Raw genomic sequence first — 19,393 nt, 5'->3', positions numbered from 1 at the left:
ACATGTGCCAGAAGGAACCAACTGCTCCCAAGGATTCCAGAGCCTAAGGAGGAAAGGAGGACACAATCTCTTCTTCCCAACTGTCCCAGCCATCCTGCCCCCAAGGCCCGAGGCTCCTCCAACCTTATATCAATCATTCCTGTGCCTAGAAACCAGGGGAGAATCAAGGGCTTTTCCAAAATGACCTGCCTCCACCCATCTAGCCCCCAACTTGGTGCTTAGGCTGGAGAGTCTGACAGTTCAGGTTCAAATCCTGACTTCACCACTTGGCACCTGTGTCCACCTGGGGATCTGGATATCCTCCACTGTAACACTGGGAGAACAGGGGCTCTTTCTCCCAAAGTTGTTATGCGGAGTGAACGCTAGGCTATCCACAGGTCCACGGGTGAGTCGGGTGCCCAGTGTACAGCTGGACCACAAAAGAGGCAGGCCAGTCCTCAGTGCACATTACGATCTCCACCTCTGTTCCTCTGCATTGTCTGCCATCCTCACCTTCCTGACGGCCAGGGTCTCACCAAGGCCAGTACCAGGGTGTATCTGCTGTCCTCAGGCATTCCCCAGTGTAAAGAACCCAGATGCCCCTCCATAAACGCCTATCTGCATGTTCTCAATAGCACAACACTGAGGTACAGTTGGGTCAGGGACAGGGAGAGGCACCTAGAGGCACCTAGAGGCACCTAGAGGCTCAGCACTGCCTTCCCACATCTTATCAACCTCCACGCCCACCATCCCCCCGCAAATCCCTCTCCTCACTCCTTCTTTCCCTTAGACAAACAGCATAGAGCTCCTTTTCCTTTCTTGTGTTCCCACCAGCTGGAAGGTTCTGGATTTGGGACACGTCATGGATAAGTTTTAGTCTGCTTCCAACTGGCCCATACACACAAAAAGGGACAGGTAAAGAGAGCCCCTGAATTCCCTCCATCCCTTCCTAGGAAGCCAAGAAAAAGTCTTGCCCCAACATAGTAGGAGGCATTCAAAAGCCATGTAGGGAGATATAATGGGTGCTTGGGGCTTTACAAGGGCCTTGGAAGTTGTTGAGGAGGGTTAGGCCCCAGGAGCCAAAGGGTTATCTTCTGATCAGTGAAGGGCAACAGATTTTCCTTCTTTTCCTGAGTACCAAAGAAGGCATACCTCTAGGTTCTTTGCCTCAGCTCTCCCTGACTAGCCCTCACAGGACCTGGGGGTCCAGGGGGCAGGACCTCTACAGTGAGACTCTGAGATTCCCCGCACAGGGGTGGGATGGTGGGGGAATCTTGCAAGCTGGACTCATGCTGACACCAAAAGCAAAGGAGATTAGGGATGAGAGGAGGAGGTACAAACTTGGTAAAGGAGGGTCAAGGATCTGATGGTCCCCGAAAAGCAGGGAGTAGCTTTGTGAGGGTAGCTTTGGGCCCTGGTAATGCTCACAGGAGCATGTTTCCAGGCAAAGCCCTCAAGCTTCTTTTATTTCTCCTGTCCGCATCAGCACTTTCTCTATAAATATTCCGCCGAGAGAGCAGCTCCAGCTGAGTCCATGTGTGCATTTCCAAAGCTCTGATGTCCAGACCCCAAGTTGCTTTTGCCCTAATTCTCTGTCCAGTTTCTTGTTGTGAGCCAGGTCAGTCCAAATTTTCAAAGTGTCCCTCCTACAGACATGTGACTTCATCAACGCTGAGCCTAGGCCCATCTGGCACAGGGCAGGAGCCAGGGACAGGAGGTTCCTGCCAGGTGTCTCCATGAGCATCCTGGTGGCCCAGCACTCGCCAGTGGATGAGGTAGATGCCGCCTTCCGGCTTTGGGGCTGGTGGCTCTGCGGGGAGAGTGGCACGGCCCTGGTGTAGTCTTGGCCCAAAGTGGACTGCCACCACGATACAGAGAGCCAGCAGGACAAAAGCAGCAACAATGATGGTGAGCAGGGGTAGCCCATCCCCTCTCGGTGGTTCCCAGGTCCCACCTGGCACCTCTGGGAGTTGCCTTTGGGGCTCCTGCCCTGAGCCATTCACAGCTGCAGAAGGCCAGGGACGTTGGCCAGCCTGGTAGGGGAGTGGCAGAGAGAAAAAGGGAGATATGGGCCTGTGCACACGGAAAAAGAGCCAAATGGAAAGACAGACACCCAAAGGGAACTGAGAGACAGAGAGCATTAGGGAGAGAGAAACACAGACAAAGAAAGGGAGTGAAGACATGGAGAGACAAGGAAACATACAGATAAACACATGCATAGCAATAAACCCCACAACTCCCCCCACAAAAAAACCCGCATGTAGGAAGAGAGAGAATCAAAGAAAAATACAGGTGCGTGGTGAGGGGGATACAGAGAGAAAGAGGAAAACACAAAGCCAAGAAGATAAAGACAGACAGATAAAGAACCAGGAATGAAATAGATGTAGAGAGACAAAGAGAATAGGGAGACAAAGTCATTCAGAAAGGGATGGAGAGGGCTTCCTTACAGTCTGGCATGCAGAGTGTGGCCCCCCACATCCGTCCCCTCCCACTGATCTGTCTATCCAGGCCTCCAGTAAAATTCCAATAGGTTATATGTCCTAGGTCAGGAATCTGAGCCCACGAGGGGCTGCTGTCCCATGGCCCGGCCTGTGGGCAGTGAGCAGCCGGTCTTCAAGTCCTGGGAGAAGGGAGTCATTGTGTTGAGCATCTTAGGTTTCCACCACCCTCAACTCACACAGAAGGCAGAGGGGTGGAACCTTGGGGGAGGGAGAAAGGAAAATGAGGCAGGAACCCCCAAAGCTGGGGGTGAAGCAAAGGGGATACCTCATCCCATAATATAGGATCTTCTTAGGGGTCTCAGGTCTGGACCTGGAAGGGAGGGGATGCCCAGTGTGGATTCCTGGCTGCATTGAGGAGAGCCTCTGCCCCTCTCAAGGTCCCAGCCAGAAGCTGGGGGTAATGTCTGTCTGTCTCAGCTCTGCTAACTGTTGAGTAGAGGTGGGCTGGATTTCCATGAAGATAGCAAATCTCCAAACGATAAATACCAGAGCCAGCTGATGAAGTTAGCACAGGCTCATTCTCTCCCTAGCCTCCCTCCCTGTCCCCCCGGACCATCAGGGCCCTCCCCACCTCCCCCAACATGGGGGTGGAGCCTCTCCCCTAAACTTGGAGCCATCAGCCTGTCCCTCCCCCAAGAGAGGGCAATTGGGGTCCAGGGAAGGCTATCGAGAACACTCTCTCTTTAGTTTCTCAGTCACACCGTCATCCTCAACACTGTCCCTTTGCATGTAGGAAGCCCAATACCAACCCAGTTAAAAGTTTGAGGCTATCTGGGATCCAGGCCACAGAGCTCCCTGCACAGGGGAGGGAGGGGGAAAGCAGCTCCGGGTGTACAGGGGAAAAAGGGAAGTTCAGGCTGGGGAAAGGGCTGGGGTCCCTGCAGGGAGACGGGCAGCTTAGCTGGAGGGGTTGAGCCCAAAGTCTACCTGGTGCATTGTCCGCCTGATGCAAGGCTCCCCGGGGACTGGCGGCCAGCCCTGCGAAGAAGAGCCTGCTGCCCCAGCTTGTCCCCTACCCGGAGCTGCCACGTCTATGGGTCGCACACACCCTCTGCACACATACTCTCCCGCGCTTTCACTTCCGCGAATACTGGGACTCCCCAGGGCCCAGCCCTTCCTTAACTGTGATCTGACCTTGATCTTGGCACCTCCTTTCATGCTCCCTGCTAGCTTTAGCAGCCTGGGTCTGCCTGCCCACCCCTCCTCCAGCAGGTCCCAGACACCTTGCCAGCACCCCCACCCCATCCTGCTCCCCACGGTGACATCCCCCTCCCCACCTTGACTAATTTCCTGACAATACTGTTTCTTCGATTTTTTTTTTTTTTTTTTTTGTCAGAGAGAGAGAGAGAAGAGAGAGCGAGCACAGGCAGACAGAATGGCAGGCAGAGGCAGAGGGAGAAGCAGGCTCCCTGCAGAGCAAGGAGCCCGAGGATCATGACCTGAGCCGAAGGCAGCTGCTTAACCAACTGAGCCACCCAGGCGTCCCTCTTCGATTTTTTTTTTTTTTTTTTTTAAAGATAGAAGGGCTTTTTTTTTTTTTTTTTTAAAGATTTCATTTATTTATTTGACAGAGAGAAATTACAAGTACACTGAGAGGCAGGCAGAGAGAGAGAGAAGGAAGCAGGCTCCCTGCTGAGCAGAGAGCCCGATGCGGGACTCGATCCCAGGACCCTGAGATCATGACCTGAGCCGAAGGCAGCAGCTTAACCCACTGAGCCACCCAGGCGCCCCGATTTTTTTTTTTTTAATGCAATATCTCAAACACACTGGAAGTAGACTATAATATACTAAATCCCTTGGTCCAATCACCAGCTCTGTCCATCTTAACAGTTTGTCATGTTTATTTCAAAATTTTTTAAGAACCAAAATATTACAAATAAAAAAGAAGCCCCACTTCTTGACCTCTCCCCTCCTTCTTACCCCATGGGTAACCATGTTGTTGAATTTGATGTTTATTATTGCTGTACAAGGTATTTCTTTTTTCTCATTGGGCTTTTTCTTCTTTGGCTTTTACAAATATGAATTCTACACGTCTCTTTGCATTTGTCTGAATGTAACTTCATTCTGAGAATGTGTGGGCTTCAATGTGTCCAAGTCATGAAGAGTGCTCACCAGGAGCATCTGGCAGATTCTGTCCATATAGCAAGTTGCTCTTGATCTTGGAGTTGTAGCCCCAAATTGAGTGTAGAGATTACTTAAAAATAAAGCCTTTTTTAAAAGTGCCCATCTGGAGAGTTCATAAAGGGTAATTTTTTTTTAAGATTTTATTTATTTATTTGACAGAGATCACAAGTAGGCAGAGAGGCAGGCAGAGAGAGAGAGAGGTGAAAGCAGGCTCCCCGCTGAGCAGAGAGCCCGATGTGGGGCTTGATCCCAGGACCCTGGGATCATGACCTGATCCGAAGGCAGATACTTTAATCCACTGAGCCACCCAGGCGCTCCAAGGGTAATTTTTTTTATCTCAACTAACTCCACCCTTCATTCCGTCCCTTGCTGTGCTGGTCCCGCCCTCCATTCCAGTCTGAAGACCAGGAGACCCCTGGGAATTCCCTTCACCCAGTAGTTTGATCTCAGGAGGCAAGATGGCTGACCTTGAAGCCAGCTAGGAGGCTAACCCCCTACTGGTGCCTCCAAGGCTCTGGATGTCCCATATGGGTTCATTTAGCCTTCAGCCAGAGGGAATATGGGCTCTGTCACAGGCCAGAGCTTCAGCCTCTGCTCTTTGGTTCCTGCCCCCTTAAGACACATGTCCTATTGCTCCCATAGTCACCACCACTCAGGCTCCAGTCCCTGAGTCAAAAAGCCCAATTCCTGATTCTGCTGAGAGGGCTCATCTCCCCTTTCCCTCCCTCATCAGTCTTGGATCTACTTCCTAAAAGGCCTGAGAAAGGATAAGGGGGAACTTTTGGGACTAGACCATTGTTTCAGCCTTCCTTAACTTGTCCATCACTATGCTCAGTGTTGGGAGTTGCGCTTCCCCCATTCCCACCATCTAAACTTTAACCATCTTTTATGGCTTTGGTTCAAGCTCCACCTCTGCCAGGAATGTAGTCTTCAGCACACTCTACTGACGTAGCTTTCTTTCTTTTCCTTCAACCCTACACTGGTATGTTTCTTCCCTTGCTCCTGACATTTGTCACACTTTGATATACAGGTGTATGGGGGCCCATTTTTCCTCCTAGCCTCTGAGCTCCATCAGGGCTTCCTGTCTTTGTCCCAGAGTCCATCACAGTGCCTGGTACTACACAGCAGGTACTGGACAAAGGTTGCTGAATAGAATTGGAAACTGGAAGCATCCTCCCACCCCCATCCTGTCTTGAGTCCTGGAGTTTTGTAAGCCATTACCTTGCACCTATGGGGATGGAAGTTCTCAGCCATGACAGGTGTTCAGTGACTTACTCCCTCTGTTTCTTTTTGGCTTTGTGTTGTAATGGAACTTCTCAGGTTCAGGTTCTAAAATGATCAAGAATCTGCTCTTATTTCAGAGAAGAAAAGCCCTGGCTCTCAACATTTGAGCACTGGAACCACAAATATAAAGACTCTGGGGTCCTCCCCACTGTCATCTCTCCGGGCAGGAGAACCCTGACCCAGTCTCGTACACTGGGGTCATTTCTCTTTTCCAGCTCCTCGGTGGAGGCGGAAGTGGCCTTGTTGCCTAGGGGAAGCAAGGAGCAGCCCTTCCTCCCTCCTGTCCTCACTGAAGGAAGCCATGGTTAGGAGTCTGCTGCTGAAGCTGAAGGAGAGGGAATTGTGTGGACGTTCTGAGCAAGCCAGCAGGAGGTTGCCAGGATAGGGGACATCTGGGACCTGGCTGCCTTTTGGGGTTCATCTTAAGTTCTGCATCACTGGAAGCAGGCCGAGAGCAAGGGCTACCCATCTCCACCGCATCCAATTTCCAGCCTTCTTATTAAAAGCTATAGGTCTATAATGGCTGTCGGATTTCTTTGTCAGATAATGAAAATGTTCTAAAATTGGTCATGGTGCTGGTTGCACAAGTCTCTGAATAATATTAAAAGCCACAGAATTGTACAGTTTAAATGGGTAAATTGTACAGTATGCGTCTTAGGGTGGTCAGGTTGCTATACCAAAATACCATACACTGGGTGGCTTATAAACAACAGAAATCTATTTCCCACAGTTCTGGAGGCTGAGAATTTCAAGATCAAGATGACAGCAGATTTAGTGTCCATCAAGATCCCACTTCCTGATTCATAGATGGTGCCTTCTCACTGTGTCCTCTTGAGGCTCAGAGGGACAAGCTAGCTCTCTAGAGTCTCTTTTATAAGGGCACGCTTCCTGTTCAGGAAGGCTCCACCCTTATGACCTAATCGTCTCCCAAAGGCCCCACCTCTTAATACCATCACCTTGGAAGTTAGGATTTTAATATGAACTTTGAGGGGATACAAACCTTCAGCCTTTAGCAGCATGTGGATTATATCTCAATAAAGCTCTTTTTAAAAAAAACCACAATAGGGACGCCTGGGTGGCTCAGTGGGTTAAAGCCTCTGCCTTCAGCTCAAGGTCATGATCTCAGGGTCCTGGGATCAAGCCCCGCATCAGGCTCTCTGCTCAGCAGGGAGCCTGCTTCTCCCTCTCTCTCTGACTGCCTCTCTGCCTACTTGTAATCTCTGTCTGTCAAATAAATAAATAAAATCTTTAAAAAAATATACAATAGGGGCACCTGTGGTCCAGTGGGTTGAGCATCTGACTCTTGGTTTTGGCTCAGGTCATGATCGCAGGGTCCTGGGTTGCAGCACCATGTCAGTCTCCCCACTCATTGCAGAATCTGATTGTCCCTCTCCCTCACCCTCTGCTCTTTCCTTTACTCTCTCTCTGTGTCTTTCTGTCTCTCAAATAAATAGAATCTTTAAAAAGTAATAGAAAAAGAAAATAAAAAACACAATAAAAAAATAAATATCTATTAGAATGGCTAAAACGAAGCCTGTAGCTGTCTACAGCAGTATCAGTAATAAAAAGAAAAACCAGAAGCATCTTAAACGTTTAAAAACAGGGAAGTGGTTAAACAGACCACAAAATAGTAAATACGTTGCCATTAAAAATGATCACAATGAGGGGTACCTGGGTGGCTTAGTGGGTTTAGCGTCTGACTCTTGATTTTGGCTCAGGTCATGATCTTGGGGTCATGGGATTCAGCTCTGCACTCAGTGTGAAGTCAGCCAGTCTCTCTCCCTCCCTCCTCCCACCTCCCCAACATGCATACTCTCTCTCTAAAATAAATAGATAAATAAAATGTGAAAAAAAATACAATTGTGATGAAGACTGTGAGCCAGCAGGAAATGCTTATGATTTGAAAATAAAGGGAAAGCTCTTCCTTCTCTTGTTTTCCCTTTACTTCTGGAATAATCCAGTCCCAAAGGTGAGGCAGAACAAGTTAGGCAACATGCCCGTGGAGGTGGGAGGTAGTCACAGAGAAGGGTGTTAGAGCCCAGAACGCACAGGAAGGACCCAGAGTGAAGGGTCAAAGCCTGAATAGAAGGTATCCTTGAAGGGAGGGTGGCGCTGAGATGGGAGGTTAGTTACAAGGCGAGTGATCAAATAAACTCAGGGAGAGCCAGATTTAAGAGAAGGGACTTGGAGGGGTGCCTGGGTGGTTCAGTTGGTTAAGCCTCCAACTCTTGATTTTTGTCTCAGGTCATGATCTCAGGGTCATAGGATCGAGCCCTGCGTGGGGCGCTATGGCTCAGCACAAAGTCTGTTTGTCCCTCTCCCTCTGCTCCTCTACCCACCCACCACTCTCTAAAATATATAAATACAGGGTTTTGTAAAAGATTTTATTTATTTATTTGACAGACAGAGATCACAAGTAGGCAGAGAGACAGGTGGGGGGTGGGGGGAGCAGGCCCCCCGCTGAGCAGAGAGCCTGATGTGGGACTCCATCCCAGGACCCTGAGATCATGACCTGAGCCAAAGGCAGAGGCTTAACCCACTGAGCCCCCCAGGCACCCAGGTTTTTAAAAATCTTAAAAGAGAGAGAGAGAGGCCTTAGAGAGGCTACCCCTGAGGAACACTGAGCACGCCTACTGACTGGATCTCAGTTTCTAAATACCATTTGTAACTAGGGCTCCTTGGAGAAATAGCCAATCCCAAGGTTGGGCACAGGATGAACATGGAACATCTTGTTATTCCAGAAAGTAAGAAAGTGCTCAAAGAATGATGGAACCATGTCAACAAGACACGAAAGCCAGCTTGAAGAGATCCCCAATGACCTAAATGGGGACAATTTGTGCATCAAAATAATAAACGATTGTAATATGTAGTATTTACATAATTACAAAGGTGAAAAGAGGAACTTTAAAGTGGGAGAAAGCTAGCCATAGTGCCTGAATGGTAACCCCCATAAAAATACATCGTTATCTTAGTCCCCAGAACCTGGGAATACTACCTCCCATGGAAAAACAGTCTGCGCAGATGTAACTAAGTTAAGGATTTGGGATGAGGAGGTCATCCAGGATTATCCAGATGGTCATGAGATTCAATGACAAGTGTCTTTATAAGAGGCACACAAAGGAGAAGGTGATGTGAAGATGGAGGCAGAGACTGAAGTGATGTGGCCACAAGCCAAGGAATGTCCAACAGCTGCTGGAAGCTGGAAGAGGCAAGGAACAGATACTTCCCTAGAGCCTTGGGAGGGAATGAAGAACTATTCAGAACAACCAGAGAGGCACCTGGCTGGCTCCATCAGGGGAGCAAGCGACTCTTGATCTCAGGCTTCTGAGATGGAGCCCCACATTGGTTGTAGAGATTACTTAAAAATAAAACCTTAAAAAGAAGAAGGACAATGTTTGTAAGACCTCCATGAAAGGTGCTGGGCATCCCATCTGCATGGGGAGCCCCGAGGAGGGAGAGGAAAAGGAAGCATTCAACATCTCCTGAGCATGGGTAGCTGGTGGGCTGAGCTTCAAGGTTCTGTCATGGGCAATGGGGACCTGGTCTGAAAGAGTACAGGGACGGACTGGAGTTCGACTGCAGGAAAACCTCCAAAAGCCTCCAAACTGTGTGTGGAGGGACCTGATGGCCCCTCAGAGGGGAAGAGAGGGGGCCTGGAGCCTCTCGGCCATCACTGATCTTTGTCGAAAGGCCCTGGAGGACAGAGACCACAGTGGCTCTAGCCCAGGCCAGGCAGAGCTCCAGGCATGATCACGGCTGCTCCAGCCTTACATCCTCATCTGGGCCTGCTGGGCTGAGCAGGGCCCCTGGAGCCAGGCCCAATCTGTTTCCTTCTATTCTTTGACAGGAAGCTCCTGGAGAGCCAGCCCCCACCCGACACCCCGCCCCAGCACTCCCTCTCTCTTCTCCACTATGGACAGAGCCATCGTGGAGCAGCTGCCTGCCCGCCACAGACCCCGCTGACATGGGCACCGTCAGAGCCACGCAGCTGTGCTGGGCCATCCTCGGCATCCTCCTACTCCAAGGTAAGAGGCACTCGCCCCTCCGCTCCAGCAGCTCCTCTCCCGCCGCTGGCAGTCCCGGGCGCCTGTCCATCCTTCACCACGGACCAACTGAGGCACATGCTCTCCACCCAGGCCCATGCCCAAGGGAAATTCCAGAACTTTCTCATGAAGGGAACCAGTTGAATTGGGGGCTTGGGGGGGCGGGGTCAGTACCCAGCAAACGCAAAGTCGAGGTATGGTGAAACCCTTTTGTGAGAAAATTTCCAGGATGAACTGGGGCACCCACAGAGGTTGATCTCCTGAAATGTGGGGAAGCCACTCTCTTGGTGTGAGACTGAGGCCAGAAAGCTCCTTCCAGGGTGTTCTAGCATACAATTGTCTGCACTTTGGGCTTTATAGGTGATCCTTACTCTTTTTCATATAAGAAGTAACAACATGGGCATTCCAAATGTTGACTTGAAGCTCAAATCACAGCAAGAGGGACTCAGGTTAGATACAAAGAACTATTTACCAGAGAGGATGTACACAGCATCCTCGCCCAGTGGTGGCCTGGGTGAGAAGATAGCCAGAGGAGATGACTGGAAACAACACCTCTAAGACTACCCTCTGCTAGCCCATGAGGGGTGAAGCAGCTCAGAAGGGGTCCCCTAATTAGGGAGCAGTTGCTGGGAACCATGAGAAATCCAGGAGATTCTGACTCACAGGGTAGCGACTTCCCTTTGGTCATCCCTTCCCCACCCCCACCTCACTCTCCAGCCGTCCTCTGCTACGGACTTATGAGCCTGTTCTCAGAGCAGCAGAAAAGAGTGCAAAAAAGTGCAAAGTGCTTGGCCGGGGAAAGAGGATGGCTCTCCCCTGGTAGGGGGTGGGAAGCCTGAGTTCCAGTATTCCCTCCCCTGAAGAGGTCAGATTTTTCTCTAGAAGCCCATGGGCTCGGAGTAAGACTCTGATTGCCCCCCAACTCCCAGCCCCACATCCCCAGAGGGCAGAGTCACACATTTGGTCTGGGGCTGCAGGACTAAACTCTTGTAGAAACCACAGAAGTGGCAGAGGAGGAGATTAAGCGGCAAGACTCCTGAAGGGGCAGTGTCCCAGGAAGTGGGAGGGCTCAAAACATCCTGTGTAAACTCTACATAAGCCATGCTCACCCCTTGAATTTCCTCATCTCTCATCTCAAAATCTCAGTACTCTTACTATCTCCCTTGAGGGAACCATTGGGAGGCTAATCAGGCCCACAAGGCAACTTGATGTGGATACACAGAGACTTGGAGGATCGGAGGGAACAGTGCAAAACTAAATATGTCTAGTATTTATTGAGCATGGACTGTCTGTCAGGCACTGGGTTAAGTGCTTTATATGAATTTTCTTATCCTCACAATCACTTATGAGGTATGAAAGTCATTTGAGTTTTAAAGAGAAAACAGGCCTAGGTCGGAGAGGAAGTGGTGGAGTCTGGGCTTGAACTCACACCTGTCAGACTCCAAAAGCTATGATTTTTTAACTATTAAATTATGCTGCTGAAGAAAATAAGGGACAGGGGTGGTAGAGAGGGAGAAAGGAGAGGCTGGAAGGTCATGAAGCAGGTAGGGATTAGAGAGAAGAGATGGGAAAATCAGAAATCTCTGCGGCCCTTGGTTCTTGGGCTGTCTGTATGCCCAGTGGTCAGAGGCACCCTGGCCTGCAGAAACAGGTGTTCCCAAATTCCCTCCTCTACTCACAGAGGAATCCACTGGTGACAGAAAGGGCTGGTAGGGAGACAGGGCCAGAAGACAGAGATCAGGGTACTTGAACTTGGAGTCTGTGACTCTGGAACTCCTTCCAAGCCCCTAGTTTTGTTCCCACATCTGCGGGAAGGCAGTGTACTGTGGCCACCCACTAAAAGCTAACATTACGACCTGACAGAGATCCGACGGAACCTAAAACACGCTGGATCAGTAGCTGACAGCTGTTTTCAGGATGTGCCTTGAAAGGTGTTCTTCCAGAGTCATTTTCAGCTGGTAGAGTTCTCTCCAGCCTCAGGCACCTAGGAGTGTGAATCCCCCTCCTACGCCCACCCAAGGAGGGAGGGTACTACCAGAGACTGGTGACCTGGAAAAACACAGCCAGACTTTGGGCAAGCTTGGGCTTGGAAACCATTAAATCCCCACCGTCCAAGTGATAGCCCCACGGAGGAAGGCAGTGGCTAAGAAAAATAAACAGACCGGCAGGCTGCCACAGGCTGGGAGGGCTCTGGCCGCAGCCGCCTCCGCTCACCCTGCCCCAGGCTTGGGACTTCCCTGCGGACCGGGGGCCTGGGAGCCCAAAGGCCAGGCCAGAAGCTGCGGTCCCTGCTGAGGCAGAGAGACGGGAACCAGGCTGGGCGGGTCCACTTCCCCACGTTGTTTTCATTTCACATTGTTCACAGGTTTCAAGAATGATTTCATTGTGGAAAATGAGCAAACACAACCTGACCTTTCAGGTCCAACACACACACAGGGGACGCAAAGAGGGGCACAAAAACACACATACACAGCTGCACAGAGGCCCACAGGCATACACGTGTACAAACCGAAAAGCCAGTGAGGGCTTCTGACTGGGGCCTCCTGGTAACTGGCTCCTCCCTGGCTTTGGCCAACAACGGCCATTTCTGAAGTAGCCTCTGCCTGTGAAGGTAAAATTGGCCATGTGTTCTAGAGCTTCCTTGGCCTTAATATATATACCTCAGAACTCACTTCCTGTGTGTGCTCTTCCTTCCTACTGGGTTACGGGGCAGAGAGACAGCCCAGATACCAACCCCAGTCCCTAACCTCATTTTATTCACCACATTATTCTTTCCATCCCCTTTCCTTGGGGGCAGGACCAAGATGACAATATTCACAGGAAGAAATGGATGGCTCAATGGTAGGAAAGCAAGAATCTCAAGTCCTAGGTCCTTAACCAGACATCACAGGTCACTGGCCCTCTGTTCTTGGACAAATCACTGGTTTAAAATAACCTTCCCCTGACCTCCTATCAGCTTGGCTTAGAACCCACGTGACATTAAAGAGACAGAAAAGGGTTCTGGGACACTGAACTTGAGGTGGGGGTGATGGTACTATTGAGTTATGGTTTCAGAGGAAGCTAGGCCTGTGAACCAGAGCCACATCCTCCAGCCCTCTGCCAAGTGTGCCTGCCTTCCAGCACAGAAGGCTTGGAAAGACTGGGTTCTGCTGGGGGCTCAGAGCTGGGCAAGAGTCTTGCCAAGCTAGTCAAAGTGTTCTGCTCTCTCTTGCAGGCCACCACTCCCAGCCCGGGGCAATCCAGACACCTCACCCTCAGGGTAAGACCAAACACACGGGACCTACTCTAGCAATGAGGCCTGGCCACTTAGGGCAAGAGGAGCACAGATCTCAGGTGACTGGGGGTGGGGCCCGAGCTCTTAGGACATCAAAGGCTGAGCTCCTGGGGACTATTTCAGCTTGACCTAGGCTAATGTGCCTCAAAAGAGGAGACTGATGAATGGCTGGAGGTTGGGGGGTGGGGCAGGGAGAAAGATTAGAAAACTCCAGCTATGGGGAAGAAGACAGGGAGACAGAGCAACAGCCTCAGATGATTTGTTTCAGGAAACTTTAGCAGCCCAAGTCGGACCACAGAGCCACTTTTTTCCAACATAGGTGAGTGAGGGTGGCTGCAGAAGGGCTGCTCCCTGCCCCAGCCCAGCTTCCCGCCCAAACCCCCACCTAGCCCTTTGGATCTGCTTGGAGCCCAAGGGTTCTCAGCTGGGTAAGGGAGTGTGGTATCACCCAATCTGCCCCCTCCAACCTCCTCCTGCCTCTGTCCTTGCAGGAAAGAGCCTTTCCTCAGATCCCAGCAGCCCAAGCTCTCTGGCCAGCACTAGGACCCAAGGTACTCTGAGGCTCGGATTCAGATGCCTTCTGGGGAAGGCCCAGTGAGGAAGCAGACACAGTTGCTGCCCTATAGGAGAATACAGACTGGTGGGAAGAAGACAAGTAAACAGGACCTCATGTGCCCAGCTACAAAGCAGGGGGAAAGGGCTGTGATGAGCACAGCAGAACGTGTTGCAAGGGCCGAGACAGACTTGGACGTAGGCCACTTCCGACTCGGGGGCCAGGGAAGACATGCTAGAGTGAGTGACCTTGGAAGTGGAGGTCCAAGACAGAGTTACGCAGATGAGGACTGTGGGGTGGAGGGTGGTAGGGTAGATTTCAGGCAGACAGAACCCTAGAGGTAAAGGCCCAAAGTTAAAAAGAGAGGATGGCTTCTTCTGGAATTGAAAGCAGTAAAGAAAAGGAAGGTTTGGGGCTAAAGAGGGACCCTTATACATGCTGGCTGAGGACCTGAGCAGGCCCACCCATGCTTCTTACTCCACAGCAGCTCAGGACAAGGCCTCACAGGTCCTCATGGTGACCAGTAAACCTGTGACACCAAGCACCAGCACCGTGGACGGTCAGTCCCAGGCACAGACGTCCACAGCAGGACTTGGTGAGTACCTGGGGCTGAGGGTCAGGAGCACTGGGTCATGTCTGGTTGGGGTCCTTCTCCACCTCTTCAGGATGCCCAGGTTCTGCCCCACAAGGAGTCCTCGCAGGGCCAGGAGCCACATCAGTGGCAGCTTGGTTTGGGGATGAGAGAGGTTTGGTGGGAAGTAGAGACACAGCCTTGGGCCTGGTCACAATGAAGGCAAAAGGAGCCGGGACTCAGGACTGATGAAGGCATGGAGGGGAAAAAAGGGAGAGGTAGAACCCAAAATGATGGAAAGGGAGGAAAAAGGCCTTCGGCCAGGGCTCCATGCTTTTCTGGGCAGGCTGACCTCACACGCCAGTGTGGGGCAAGAGCTGGGAGGGGACGGACACCTCCGTTGTGGCCCTGCTGTCCTGTCTGTATTCTCAATGAAGAGCACCCTGACCCTGTCTTTCATCCTACCCCTTGGGTCTGGGATTTTTTTTATACTCACAGACTTATTTGGCAGTACAGGGATGGATAAGGAAATGGACAGCGATCAGACCAGCAGTACAATGAGTGGAAGAGGGGGCGCCTTGCTGACTCAGCTGCTGGAGCTGCGACTCTTGATCTCAGGGCTACAAGTTCAAGCTCCATGTTGGGTGTAGAGATTACTTTAAAAGCTTAAAAAAAAAAAAAGGAGAGTCAAAGGGGAGAAGAGATGGGTGATCATACTACTTTTTTAAAAAGATTTTATTTATGTATCTGACAGAGAGAGAGACACAGTAAGAGAGGTAACACAAGCAGGAGAGTGGGAGGGGGAGAAGCAGGCTTCCCGCTGAGCAGGGAGCCCGATGTGGGGCTTAATCCCAGGAACCCAGGATCTTGACCTGAGCTGAAGGCAGATGCTTAACAACTGAGCCATCCAGGTGCCCTGATCGTACTATTTTTTAAGAGGACCAGAAACTTGTGCCCCTTAACCAACAGCCTGCCTTATTAAATAAGTGCATGGGGATAAACCTCCAGTGCACTTTTTTTTCTCTTGCTTCAACCGTTGGCAAAATACAGAGGGCTCTACCTTGCCCAGTCTGGCTCCCTATCTCTGGAGCACAAATGGGTCCCAAGGGGATGGTGGGAAGAGAGTAACAGGGGAGGCATCCTGAACTTTCCGGAGTCCCCTGCAGCTAGTAATATGAGCAACCAGCAGGGCAATCACCTTATCCCATGTTATGTTACCCAGTCCGACCTCCATCCTCACGAGATCTGGTATGAGTGGCAGGAGGAAGTCTTTTTTGTAGGGCATGGGCTCCTTCTGAGTTCTTTACCTGGGAAAGTGGGGGGGGGGGGCTAGCTCTCTCCTCTGGCAGGCCTCCCAGTCCCCTCACTAATGCACCCATCCCCATTCCATTTCAGACACTACTCCCATATCAACCACCATGAGCCTGAGGACCAAAGAAGACTTGTCCGTCCTGCCCAGTCCCACATCAGAGACGGTGCTCACTGTGGCTGCATTTGGTAAGAAAGACAAGGTGGGGAGAGTGGCAGGAGACCCCATCCCTGAACTAACTTGACTCTGGGTCTGGAAACACAAGTGTAAATCCCACCTATTTGTTCTAGGAGGGCATGGCTGATAAAGGAGGCCCTGGTAGGAAGGAGCCTCCATGGGCCCTCCAGTCAGCAATTCTGGGCTCTGCTGGGTTCCATGTTCCATGTTCTTGTTGGGGGGTGAGGCAGCTGTGGAGCTCACTCTGGCCACGGTAGTGGGCTGAGAGCTCATTCATTCATCCGAGAAGGGGAATTCACTTTGCTCTCAGAGCCTACCTACAGAGCACTTAGCTGGGAAGGGAATTTGGACTCCTCTTGCCCCCTTTTGACCCTTCCTTTGCCTCTCCTTTACCCTGACATTTTCCCTGCTCAGGTGTTATCAGCTTCATTGTCATCCTGGTGGTTGTGGTGATCGTCTTAGTCAGTGTGGTCAGTCTAAGGTTTAAGTGTCGGAAGAACAAAGAGTCTGAAGGTACATCCTTGCCACTCAGGGCCCCCTTTGCCCCTCTTTAATAAGAGAACAAGAGATGCATTTTGGGACTGGAGGGTAGGAAAGCATGGCACATAAGCACCACTGATGAGATGGGAGGGTAGTCCACTTGGGTGGGCTTTGAGGGACAGGTTGGTCTTCTGAGTTATAGCATGTGATCCCCAATCTGCCTTTGACTATTTTACAGATCCCCAGAAGCCTGGGAGTTCGGGGCTATCTGAAAGGTAAGACTGTCAGAGGTATAATGGAGGAATCATCTATCTGACCTCTCAGTCCCCCACTCCAAGACAGAACTGAAACTTCCTGGGGTGCCTGGGTGATTTAGGCATTTGGGCATCCAGCTCTGGATTTCAGCTCAGGTCATGGTCATGAGATCAAGCCCAGTGTCAGGCTCTGCATTCAGTGTGGAGCTGGCTTGAGATTCTCTCTCTCTCCCTCTCGGTCTGCCCTTCCCCCTGCTCTCTCTCTCTCTCTAACATAAATAAATGAAATCTTAAAAAAAAAAAAAGAAAAGAAAAAGAACTGATATTTCCTGCCTTCTACATGGGTGTTCACACAAGCATGCATGGAATATTGACAGCCACCACTGAGGCCAAGGCAAGGGATGGGCAGGACAGGAGTGACGCTAAAATGAAACAATCAGGAGACAGGAGATAAACTGGAACTCTTCAGCCTAAGGGCTAAGCCTCTATAACCCCTTATGAAAAGTGTAGGAATTCAGATTCTAATATAATTCAGATTATTTTACAGATAGATAGATAGATAGATTCTATATAGATAGATTCTATATCTATATATAACTATATATATAGAATACTATATTTAATATGTAATTCAGATTCTAATAATCTTTTTTTTAAAGATTTTATTGATTAATTTTAGAGAAGGAAAGAGAGGAGGGGATAAGGGCAGAGGAAGAGGGAGAGAGAAACATAAGCAGACTCTGCACTAAGCTCAGAACCCAACGTGGGGCCGGATCTCGTGACCCTGAGACCACGACCTGAGCTGAAACCAACAGTCAGACGCTTAACCAACTGAGCCACCCAGGCGCCTCTCTAGATACCCCTTTAAATAAGAAAACACTTATTTAGGAACATCCTGTACATGCCAGGCACTATGGTAGATATTTTCTAATATTATCTCAAATCCTTACAGCAATTCTTCAACACAGATATACTGCATTCTGTACATTTGAAAAAATTGAAACTTGGAGACATTATAACTTGGTCAAGATCAAACGAGTAGCAAGTAGTAAAACTAAGATTTAGATACAAGTTTTTTTTTTAATATTTTATTTATTTATTTGAGAGAGAGACAGTGAGAAAGAGTATGAGCAAGGAGAAGGTCAGAGAGAGAAGCAGACTCCCCGTGGAGCTGGGAGCCCAATGCGGGACTCGATCCCGCAACTCCAGGATCATGACCTGAGCCGAAAGCAGTCGCTCAACCAACTGAGCCACCCAGGCGCCCCTAGATACAAGTTTTTTGGGCTTCCAAGCACATGCCCATTTCATTAGGGCCCATCACCAAAATACAGGTTTATCGAAACAAAAGTCGAAGTTCCAACACGTGACCCCACAGTTCCCTGACCACCCCATCGCACTCCTGCTCCCCCATGTTACAACCCATGTTCCTTTCCTACCCCTAGCTGCTCCACAGCCAATGGAGAGAAAGACAGCATCACCCTGATCTCCATGAAGAATATCAACATGAATAACAGCAAAGGATACCCCACAGCAGAGAAGGTACATTTTTCCTGGTTCCTTCCTCCCTTCTCTCTCCTCCTCTTACCTTCAGGTTCTAGTTCCTTAACCAGAAAAGAGATACGTTCAAAGATGCAGGCTCTGCTCTCCTCTTCCCTAGCCCACCACTCCTAAGAAGTTCACGCTTTCTCACGATGTATTTATTTTGCAGGTTCTTTAGAAGCAATGTCAGGTCCCCATGGGTCCAAGGACGATGAAGCTGCCCCATGACTATAAAGAGGAAGGCGATGGGAGTGCTAGAGGCATGAATCACATATAAATTATTTTATTATTTCACACTTACTCCAAGATCGAAAGGACACCAGCACTCCTCTGGATCTAGGAGTAAGCTGCCAGGTTGAGAGACTCTTTCCCATATGGGCAGCCACTCTGGAAATACAGCCTGCTCCTCCCACCCACTCACCTTGTCAAAGGAAGGGGGAGTCTGGAGGGCAAGGGCAAGGGTAAGGAAAATGACAAAGTGGAGTGGCCCTTGCTACTTTGCATTAAAATCATTTTCTGGCCAACAGTCTAATTTCTTTTAAGGTCTGTGCTCTCATGCAGGTTTATTAATGGTGCTCTAGCAGCTGTGATATCTCCTTTTCTGGACAAGCACAGATCCAAGCTTCTGCCCCTGTAGAGAGCTCTCTGAGCAACCTGCGAGGTAGACTGAACATTCTGTCAGGTCTGCCTCAGTTCCTCTGGATTATTAAGGAGTAATGAGGTCCTGAGGGACTAATTACTTTAAGAGAGGAGAGAGAAAGGGAGCTGTAAACTCTCTAGGTGCACACACCTAGAGAACCTAGAGAATGAGAACACGAGAGGCATAATGCATTCTGACTAGGGAAGCCCAGTGGGGAGAGCTGAGTAATAGGAGGGCAGATGTCCTCTGCCAAGGCAGACATGCCTCACTTTGGTCCTAGCTATGGGAATACACTGGGGAGGTCTGGAACAGGGATAAGTTTGTGACTTCATAAGCCAAAACCCACCCCTCTACCCTGTACAGCTATAATCTTTGTGTCCTAGAAAGTGAATAAAGGGTGACAAACCCTCTAAAGTCTTTTAAAGGGAAGGAGGAAAAGCAGTTTCCCATTTTCTTAGAACTCTCCACCGTGAAACTGGTTTGGAAATTAATTTTGGCTGGGGGACATTCAGTGGGAGAGTCACCTGCATGTGTCTACATTCAGTGGGAGAGTCACCTGCATGTGTCTACACAGAGGGGTTAATTTTATAAATACATGCTAGTTGGCAGTCCAGATTACAAGATTACCCATTTTGAACAATGTGCAACAATATGCTATTTGCTTC

At 50.0% G+C, this 19,393-nt stretch overlaps 2 protein-coding genes across 5 annotated transcripts; one reads left to right on the top strand and one right to left on the bottom strand.

Moving 5' to 3' along the window:
- Positions 1-677: 677 nt before the first annotated feature.
- Positions 678-3,666, bottom strand: SMIM33 (small integral membrane protein 33). Its single transcript, XM_059174739.1, has 2 exons — positions 3,408-3,666; positions 678-2,012 (listed from the first exon to the last, which is right to left on the bottom strand). Exons 1-2 carry the CDS (start codon positions 3,636-3,638, stop codon positions 1,626-1,628), a joined length of 618 nt encoding a protein of 205 aa, XP_059030722.1. The 5' UTR covers positions 3,639-3,666; the 3' UTR covers positions 678-1,625.
- Positions 3,667-9,757: 6,091 nt separating this feature from the next.
- ECSCR (endothelial cell surface expressed chemotaxis and apoptosis regulator) lies at positions 9,758-18,612 on the top strand. Of its 4 annotated transcripts, none has more exons than XM_059174736.1 (10): positions 9,758-9,913; positions 13,146-13,190; positions 13,474-13,524; positions 13,697-13,756; positions 14,246-14,353; positions 15,725-15,826; positions 16,230-16,328; positions 16,534-16,570; positions 17,992-18,088; positions 18,258-18,612. In XM_059174736.1, exons 1-10 carry the CDS (start codon positions 9,853-9,855, stop codon positions 18,264-18,266), a joined length of 669 nt encoding a protein of 222 aa, XP_059030719.1. In that variant the 5' UTR covers positions 9,758-9,852; the 3' UTR covers positions 18,267-18,612. The 4 variants fall into 4 exon arrangements, with proteins under 4 accessions (XP_059030719.1, XP_059030718.1, XP_059030721.1 ...); XM_059174735.1 differs by having other exon boundaries at positions 14,243-14,353; XM_059174738.1 differs by lacking the exons at positions 13,474-13,524; positions 13,697-13,756.
- Positions 18,613-19,393: the final 781 nt, after the last annotated feature.

Source organism: Mustela lutreola, chromosome 5 (genome assembly GCF_030435805.1).
Source record: "Mustela lutreola isolate mMusLut2 chromosome 5, mMusLut2.pri, whole genome shotgun sequence".
NCBI classification, from domain to species: domain Eukaryota; kingdom Metazoa; phylum Chordata; class Mammalia; order Carnivora; family Mustelidae; genus Mustela; species Mustela lutreola.
Note: the sequence above shows the minus strand (reverse complement) of the source record. Positions and strands in the feature narration are given on the sequence as shown.

Coding starts and splice junctions, on each gene's coding strand:
- SMIM33 (XM_059174739.1), bottom strand. CDS start 3,638: ATGAAAGGAGGTGCCAAGATCAAGGTCAGATCACAGTTAAGGAAGGGC. Junction 2,013..3,407: donor TCAGGCGGACAATGCACCAG/GTAGACTTTGGG, acceptor CTCCCCTACCAG/GCTGGCCAACGTCCCTGGCC.
- ECSCR (XM_059174735.1), top strand. CDS start 9,853: ATGGGCACCGTCAGAGCCACGCAGCTGTGCTGGGCCATCCTCGGCATC. Junction 13,525..13,696: donor GCCACTTTTTTCCAACATAG/GTGAGTGAGGGT, acceptor CTGTCCTTGCAG/GAAAGAGCCTTTCCTCAGAT. Junction 15,827..16,229: donor GCTCACTGTGGCTGCATTTG/GTAAGAAAGACA, acceptor TTCCCTGCTCAG/GTGTTATCAGCTTCATTGTC.